Genomic DNA, 9241 nt, shown 5'->3' with positions numbered 1-9241 from the left:
GTTAGTGTACACAAAGGAATGGGCCGTGAGTCATCGTAAGGGTTGGCCGGTCAATGTGATCGTGGAAGGTGGCCACCTTCCCGACACACAATGAACTATCAGATATGGCGGATTGATGGAATGAACTTAGCTTGATCAAGCGAACTTTATGAAAATGAACTTAGTAAGCTCGGGCCTTTAAGAAAACCCCGTGTGTTACTGTGATGACATGATAATGACTTTTCTTATATATGTGTAACTTTTGGCAATGTGTTCACTGAGTACCTCGTACTCAGCCCTGCATGTATTTCTAAATGTGCAGGTTGAGCAGTGATGAAATGGTGGCTGAGTGGAGTTGGTGGTCGTCTCATCTCTTTTGTAGGGTTCTTGTGGCATATGTCTTCACACATATGGCCATGTGTTTACAACTCCTTCCGCTGTGCACTATTGTAGTATTATTTACTAGATGGATCGTAAGAATAATGATTAGTAACAAGTGACTGTGTCAAACACTCTTTTAAATCTCATCATCTTTCGTTGTCTTGTGAACCTCCTTTGTCTTATTAAGAAGTATGTGATTGTCTTATCGTTATTTCTTTTATCCCCTTTCTATCCTCTCTTCTTATTTCTCTCCCCTAGTCATGATTCACCGAGAAATGCTATCCTTAGCAAGGTGCGGTCGTGACACAAGATGCGCCTCAAGAATTTCAAGATGCCTCAAATCGAGGTACTTTTATGTATCAAGAACAAACATATGTCCGCTTCCAAATTGATCTCATCAGAGAAATTTGAGCATACAACCAACACATTCTAGCATTGAATTCAATCTTTATTTAATCTAATTTAAAGGATTTTAATTAAAGTAATCATGTTATAGATAAACTTATAATATTAGTTGTTTTAATTTTATAAATTGGTTAATAATTAAAAAGTAAAAATTATAAAATTGGTGGACTAAAATAATAGGATAGATATGAGTTGAGCCTTGAGGACTTAGGAGTGTGTGGCATGAATAAAATTTTAGGAAAATGATAATCCGATAGATAAGAAATAATACTATGTATGGACTTGGACATTTTTTTAACATACACTAAAATATATTCTATCACGGAGAAAGGAATTACAAACAGAAGTCATATTCATCGCAATTCACAAAACAAAATGCTACGAGGCATGAGATAATCTACAAATCCTACAAACATGGAGTACAAAAATTTCAGAGCTCCATTTTCAACCACAATTTAATTTAACAACCATCATTTAAAAGTAACAAGAAAACCTACTTCATGGAGTATTACTTTGAAACCAAAAACAAGCATAATTTAAAAAGTAATTAAAGTCCCAAATTCCCAATTCTAGCTTGAGCTGCTCGATTATGCGTTCGCAAACCAATGGAGAGCCCTGGCGATCTCAGACGACAAATATGCATCCACACACGCATATTGGACCTGCTCCGCACTCAGCCGCGGCGCATCCCAACGGCCCACCCTCACCCACTGCGGCTTCTCCACCTCCTTCCGCAACACAACACTCGCCAACTTCTTCATTATTAAGCCCACTGCTGTAAACATCCACCGCCATCCCCCTCAGGTCCACGTACCGAGCGCCGCCGCCGATCCCGTAGTCGGTCTGCAGCTTCTCCATGTCCTCCTTGATTCCTACGCCGTAAAAGCAGCACCAGCCGCTGAACTCGCCCGAGAGGAATCTCCCCAGCGATTCCGGGATCCAGTCGGAGTGGAGGATCTGGAACACGAGGCAGCGGTCGCCGACGGGGTTGCGCCAGGAGGCGAAGCTGGGGCGCCACTCGACGTCGTGGCCGACGGTGAGTTGGGTTTCGTGGCTGTGGAGGTTTTTGACGTCTCCGATCCAGTCGGTGACGACGGCGTAGTTGGCGGTTACAGTGGTGTAGATGTCCTGATCGAAGAATCGGACGTTGTAGGCTTCGTATGTGTTTTCGCGCATGGCGTACGGCGCGATGGTGATCGCCATTGTTGGAGTATGGAGCTCTCTTTTTTCAATTTGTTTTGGGGATTTACAGCAATCGGAAATTTGGAAGAGAGGAGTTCTCTTATAATTAGGGCTCGTACAAATTTCACGGATAGTCTTTCTTACAGAAAGTTTTGATATTTCTTTTTTTCTTTAATCGAATTTCATGGTTGGTAATTAATTTCATTACATATTTTATTTTATTAAGCAGAATTTTATTACCATCATTTAAACGAGATGAGTTCTCTAGGGCATCCAGGATGGGGCGCCCTATGCGACGCCCTAAGCCTCGCCCTATGCACTGCCACGCCAGCATTTTATCCTCCTCCCATTCCATCTGCAGTGGGGCGGACTATAGCCCGCTCTAAGCGACGCCCTAAGCATTTTACTTTTATTTTGTATTTATATTTTTAGGTTTGCAAATGTAAATAAAAATAAACATATAAAAACAACACAATTAAAGGAAAATTCTAAATTTACTTAATTAAAAAAAAGTTACAAATTAAGAAATAAAAAAAAAGCACTAAATACAAAAAAGGAGGCTAGTCTAGAGTAGTCCCAACTTACGGCTAAGGCCATCGATCATCCGCTGGATGCCTTCGATTTGAGCCGGGTTGGTCGCCTGCATAAGGGCGGTGTGCGCGTCCAACAACGTCCTGTAGTCGGAGGAGGCCGCCAAATCCGAGTAGGCATGGGCCGCAGTCGAAGTCGCGGACGGCGTTGAACTCGGGGTCGGCGACGGGGCCTGGTCAGGCGGCGCGGCGGAGGAGGATGTGCCCTTGCCCTTGGCAGCCTTGACGCTAGGGGGGACGCCGGGAGGACATCGGTGTGCCGGAACTCTCATCCTCGAACACCGGATTGTTGAGGTCCATTAGAGACGCGCCGCTATCGCTACTTGTATAATCAGCGAAGGTGCGCTTCGACGCCCTCCTCCTCGCCTCCGTCGATGGGGGGAATCACACCACCAACGAACTTCTGTTTGTCCCTCAAGAGCGCCCAACACTAGTAGTGCTTGAAATCGTCGTACAATGAAATGTACAACTGCATCGCTTTGTCCCGCACATCCGTGAGACTCTCGCCACTGCCATGCTCCCTCCCGCACTTCTCGTACTCCCCCGCGAACAAATTTACCTGCTTCTTTATTTGATCTCAGTGCTTGCGGAGCTGCTCCCTGTGGCGCTTGTAGGCGTACGCCGGCTTGACCTCGTTGTATTTCTCGGCGATGCGCTCCCAATACACAGTCACCTTCTGGTTGTTGGCGTACACCGGATCCTCCGAAACATCAATCCAACATCTCGTCAAGACGATGGATTCGGTGTCAGAGTAGTTAGTCCTTCCCGGGGCGAACTCTTCACACACCTCCATTGAAGGCAACTTCTGGGCTCGTACCTTGGTCCGCTTCTTCTTGGTGGCGAACCCAGACGCGGCGGCGGCGGCGGGCCGGCCGCGAGGTGCGGCGGTGGGGAGAAGGCTCCATGTCGGACAGCCCGTACGAGTCGGTACTGAAGTCGGGATCGTCGGGTTCTGTACCCGGCCATCGTGAACTACCGAACATCAGACTATTCGGATAATCTCCGGAATCCATTTTGCTTGAATTGTAGAAAAATGTAGTGTGAATTTGATAGTGAAGTGAGTGAAAAATGAAGTGAAAATGAGAGGAATATATAGGTTTTGAAAATTTAATAAAAAAAAAAAAAATGGAAACGCGTCGCATCGTCTGCGTCATCCACATTGGTGGACGATGTGACGGACGATTGGGTATCCTCCGCGCATCGTCTGCGGACGATGATTAACCCATCGTCTGTGATGCTGCAGTGACGGACGATGCGACGGACGTCATCCGCACCATTGCGGATGCCCTTACTGAAAAAACTCGGAGTGCAATTTTCTATACATACTCATATTACCATTTTCGTGGGAAGATTACCTATTTAAAGAAGAGTATTCTAATTCAATATCTCAAGAATCTAAATAATTTACATATTCCAAACAAACTACCTTTGTAATCTCAAGAATCTAATAATTACATATACCAAACAAACTACGGTACCTTTTAATTAGGGGAATGATATATTACGTATTTTATGTCAGATATTTATATGAGCACCACTTTTATTTAAAGTTTGGTTTATTATTTTATTAATCTATTTGAAATTATGAGACTACGAGTAAATCGAGCTTTGATTTTTATAAATTTTGTGAAATTAAAAATTTCAATACATTTTTTAATATATTAAAATTAAACTAAATATATAAATTGAAACAAACAATGTCAAAAAATGTGCGTTTAAAGAGAGTTATACTCACCTAAGTTATGTAACATATCATTCTTACCTTTAATTAAATATGGTAGAAGTACATAGGAGAGAATTTAATGATTTATAATTCAAAATATATTTAATTTGTGAATTCTATATTGTACAAATTCCTCATAATTTAAATATCTGGAAATTCAATATTTTTATTTTCCTAGCTCAAGCCTAGAGATAGATTTAACTAATTATTTGTGTTTATATAGAATAAATACCAATGAAATGCTGTGCTGTATACTTGTATTTGCACTCCATATAGTAGTGCAGAATAAATAAAAGTGAGAATGTATGAAAAATTGAAAATATACCAATAATATCATGGTTATACGAAAATTTACCAATAAAGATTGTGAAAATGAATAGAGATTTATTGTAAGTTAACAACATTAATACTTATATACTACTAGTAATAATCAAAAAAGAAAAAGTTACTGCACACAGTCAAAAGTGTTGGACATGGGCCAATGGCGTGTCGATCAAATATATAGTACGATCCTGACATCTGCCATTTTCTACCCAAGTTCATCCCTAGCCCGACACAGACCCGGGTTGACCCGATTCCGTCGCTTACGGTTGAGAGATTCTGTTCGTTCGTTGAGTCGATCACAACTGAAGTGAAGATGCGTTGGTCCCCTTTTCTAGGAATTCCGATTTTATTGGCCTTGCTCTCTTTCTTCCTCTTCAATTTCCCCCCTCTCAAATCCCCCACCAATCATCCTCCGCCTGTACGCTTTTCAATTTCACATCTCTGATCCTAATGCCATCTATACACTGTTTCTGATCCACCTCTCTTCAATTTTTTGTGCAGAGGCTATTCACCGCGGAGGAGCTAGCTCTTTACAATGGAACTGCTCAGCACCTGCCGATTCTTCTTGGTATTCTGGGGTACTGATTTGCTTTCAAATTATTCAAACAAGAAAAATCGAGTCCTTTTTCGTGGTTTCTGTTTATCTAATGTTGTAATTATCCTTTGCTTGGGTGTGATTAATACAGGTCGGTTTTTGATGTGAGTAAAGGCAAAAGCCATTATGGTGCTGGAGGAGGCTACAACCATTTCTCAGGAAGGTTACTTATTTCTTTCCTTTGATTGTTAAATTCAGACTTTCTCTTAGATGTTTTTGTCTAGTTTCTATGACGGATGTGTATATTATACGCGGTTCATGTTATATCGATAACTGCTCGAAATGCATAATTTGGAATTTTGATGTGTATAACTCATTAAAGTATCTGATTAGGCTAGATTTGAGTAATGTTGTTGATAGTAGAGGGAATTGCTGGATATATAAGAGTTTCCTTGGACTGTTTTGTGATTACCTGTTGGAAAGGGATTATGGTTGCATTCGGAGCTATCATTTGCTGATGCTTTTGGAATATAGAATCGCCGTCTAGATCTGAGTTTGATTTTATTAGGGGGTTTCTGTTATCTTATCCAAATAATGGCTTATATTTTATTAAAACTTGTTTGGAAAGTGTGGACAAATTCATTTTATTTCAAATGGCTGTATCCATGGATGGAGTTGTGGACGTATGGTTTTAACTCTTAGGACTATTTTGTTTGCACCTGTTGGAAAGAGTAATGGCTGCACTCTGAGCTATCATTTACTGATGCTTGTGGTATGAGTTTGATTTTAGTAGTGGTTCTGTTAGCTTACAAAATATTGGTTTTAAAATAATCAAACTCGTATGGAAACGTCGGGCAAATTCATTTTTTCAAATGGCTGTTTCCGGGGATGAAGTTGTTGATGTATGACTTTTATCCAAACTGGACATGCTTACCTTTTCTCCCCTGAATGGTCCGTCCAACTCCAAAGTAAGAATGGTTTGGAGAATCGTGGTCAGTGTTTTTTGTTGGTTGTGGTGAAGAATTCTGAAGGAGCTACTTTATAACATAGAGTTAACATACATTTTTTCTTGCATAGCTCTATTAAAAATGGATATCTAAATTGCTTGATTTGTTGAAGAATAAACAACTGAATGCTTCGAGATCTAAATGGATGTTGTAGACTTGTAGTGCAATCCTGTTTGGTAAGAGATGGCATTTTGTAATGTTGCCAAAAAATATCTCTCAATCTTATTTTTGAAGATTTATTCATTACTTTGAAGGGAGAAGGAATCTGATTTTCAAATAATTGATGGGTGAAATAATTTCCTATTCATGTATGAACCATGTTATGAGAAGATCCTATGATTCAAATGAATATAAAATAGGAAAAAGTTTTTTTGATTTATTGTTCTAAACCCACTAACCAAGTAAACGAAATTGATTCTCTTTTTGTAACAATTTCACCTTTCCCTTTTTATATTATCATGTCAACTTTGTATATTTTGTGCAATAAATATAATCTTAGATCAACGAGATTCATGAAGATGAAATTACCAACTCCCTTTTTGTATGCTCATCTTTGATTAATGATTTTCTTAGGGATGCCTCACGAGCATTTGTCTCAGGAAATTTCACTGGTAAGTAACTTCCGTCGTTTCCCAACTCTCTATGTTTGGGGTACAAGTGACCATAAAACAGTTGCATTGAGTAGTGCTTTACTGCATCAAGGACATTCACAGGAACATTCAACAACTAATTAGTAGGCCTCTAACTGGTAACATGATGTTATAAAAAAATACAAAATAAATGCTGCTAATAATGATAAATAGTAACAATAATACCTAAAAGTGTATAATAATAAAGCCTGGTGAGGATATATATAACAATAATTACAATAAATAACGGCATTAGCTAAAATTCAAAGTGATAGCATTTTAGAAAATCAAATTATCACTTGAAAATTTAGTACCTCAAGTTGTGATCAGTTTGTTAACTGTAAAATTTTCTTTGATATATTCACGTAGGAGATGGACTTACCGATAACTTGCATGGTTTGTCTAGCACTGAGGTAATTCATTTAATTTCACTTTTGTGTTGTTATTTGATTATTTTCTGTTGACAGTATTTCATGTTGGCATCAAAGAATCTGCTTATATTCAAATGCTTACTACCAGTCAGTCTCATAATTTAAAAGGCAATATAGGACTGCAGCTAACTAGGTGATTCAAAGTTCATGCTTACATTAGGAATAAATTAGTCATTGTTTCTATCCTTTCTTTTCAATTACCAGAAAAAAAGATGCATCCTCAAATGCACCGTATCTAGAACATGTCTTCTCTTACGGATTTATTGCTTCTCATTTTATAATTGGAAACCTTTCATGTTTGATTAATTTCCAATTTTCCATAGGTGAAAGGCATCGTTGAATGGCGAGATTTCTACTCCAGGACATACATGTATGTTAGTATTGCATTTATTATATATTTTTTTAAAAACTATTGGTGATACTATTATTATGTACGTGTTGAAAAATTGGCACCGGCACTAACCCTGGAAGTATATTGTTTTGATATATAGTTCTTTGGTGAATTAGTCGTTTAATCCTTTTAAAGGCTGATTCTTCACCCAAGCATATTTTATAATCCATATTTTCTACAATGTAAATAAAATTGGTCTCTCAAAGTCTTATATATTACAGATTTGTGGGTAAATTAGTCGGTCGTTATTACGATGCTGAAGGAAACCCAACAAAATACTTGAAAGGGGTTGAAGCAAAGGCAGCCAGAGGCGCTCAGCTGCTCGAGAAGCAGAAGAAAGAAGAAGCTAATGTAGTCAGCTGTAATTCAAGGTGGAGTCAGGAAGAGGGATCCGAGGTATAAGTTCTGTCTCACAAATTCTATTAATTTTTAGTTGTGTTTGCTGTGACTATTTGTGTCGGAGTGTATCTCAACTAGAACAATTACATTCAGGTATGGTGTGACGAAGGTTATCCTAGGCTAGTTCAGAGGCCCGTTGAAATAGCTTTGACGGGGAAAATGAGCAAGCGATGTGCTTGCTTCAAAGAAGACGAACTGGACCACGTCGGGTTAGAAGTCTATGACGGATGTGATTACTTATCCAAGACATGCCGATTATAGCACAGGTACAGCATCTATACTACTCTACGTCATGTTGTCAGAGTTTTGCAGTTTTGTCGCCATAATATCAGTCTCTCTACATCAGGTTTATCCTCCCGATAGCCCTGCTTCGGGCAGCCAGATTTGGAACAAGTATGTTTATTTCCCTTATGCAAAATTTTCCAAATCATTGAAGATATATATACAGTGGAGTTGTATATTGGCTGATAAAATTTTATGCACACAAATCTGAAATCTCTGCATGTTCTCTTTTCCGGTATGTGTGAATCCGTTTTTGGTTACTAACTAACTGACTAACTACTCTATCCGTCCCACTACAGTAGTTGGGGCATTTTTCCGGGGCACGCAGATTAAGGAATGAGTGTTTAGTTGTTCAATAAAATAGAAGAGATAATAAAGTAAAAAAGATTAAATGCTTTGTTTTTTGCCATAAAGAGAAATGACTCAATTACAATAGGACGATCGAAAAGGATTATGACTTAACCTATGGTGGGACGGAGGAAATATATAAAAATATATAGAAGGCATGAAAGGAATGAATTTGCTCTATAGTTACACATGAATTATAATTTTTTTCCTTCCGATTAAGGCCATACTTTTTCTCCTTATCCATTTGTTACTCTATTTTTAGCCAACTAATGACATTATGTGGACGTCGTAAAAGGCAAGATCTGAAAAATTGGAACATACCCCTAGTTTCATTTCACGCACACAACCATCGAAACCCGATCAACTATGGCCCGTGAGGCGCAGAGAGAAGCCACGCCTCTGTGTGGGGCGGGGCGGCGTCCGTGGACGGCTGAGGACGAGAGCGAGGAGGCGCCAGTGTGGACGTTTAGGGTGGTGGTTCTAGGGTGCACATCCTTCTTGTTTCTCTTGGTAGTGAACAAGTATTTGGTGACGGAGACGAGTGAATGCATCATGGGGATGGGATTGACTGTTGTTGTTGTGTATCCCTTAGGTTTTCTCATGGGAAAGCTTATCCCAAGAAGAGTGGTTTATTA

General features: G+C 39.3%; 1 protein-coding gene and 1 pseudogene across 1 annotated transcript; one reads left to right on the top strand and one right to left on the bottom strand.

Annotated features, from left to right (window-relative positions):
* Positions 1-1352: 1352 nt before the first annotated feature.
* LOC125220864 (3'-5' exonuclease-like) lies at positions 1353-1989 on the bottom strand (annotated as a pseudogene).
* Positions 1990-4789: 2800 nt separating this feature from the next.
* Positions 4790-8491, top strand: MAPR4 (membrane-associated progesterone binding protein 4). The gene is made up of 9 exons (XM_048119932.2): positions 4790-5002; positions 5086-5162; positions 5271-5342; positions 6700-6737; positions 7125-7168; positions 7510-7556; positions 7799-7973; positions 8070-8242; positions 8323-8491. The coding sequence occupies exons 1-8, from the start codon at positions 4898-4900 to the stop codon at positions 8235-8237; spliced, it is 726 nt and encodes a 241-aa protein (XP_047975889.2). The 5' UTR covers positions 4790-4897; the 3' UTR covers positions 8238-8242; positions 8323-8491.
* Positions 8492-9241: the final 750 nt, after the last annotated feature.

The sequence above is a fragment of the Salvia hispanica genome, chromosome 1 (genome assembly GCF_029641045.1).
Source record: "Salvia hispanica isolate PSC_SH4W2 chromosome 1, Shi_PSC_v1, whole genome shotgun sequence".
In the NCBI taxonomy this organism is placed as follows: domain Eukaryota; kingdom Viridiplantae; phylum Streptophyta; class Magnoliopsida; order Lamiales; family Lamiaceae; genus Salvia; species Salvia hispanica.
Note: the sequence above shows the minus strand (reverse complement) of the source record. Positions and strands in the feature narration are given on the sequence as shown.

Coding starts and splice junctions, on each gene's coding strand:
- MAPR4 (XM_048119932.2), top strand. CDS start 4,898: ATGCGTTGGTCCCCTTTTCTAGGAATTCCGATTTTATTGGCCTTGCTC. Junction 5,163..5,270: donor ATTCTTCTTGGTATTCTGGG/GTACTGATTTGC, acceptor TGATTAATACAG/GTCGGTTTTTGATGTGAGTA. Junction 7,974..8,069: donor GTCAGGAAGAGGGATCCGAG/GTATAAGTTCTG, acceptor AATTACATTCAG/GTATGGTGTGACGAAGGTTA.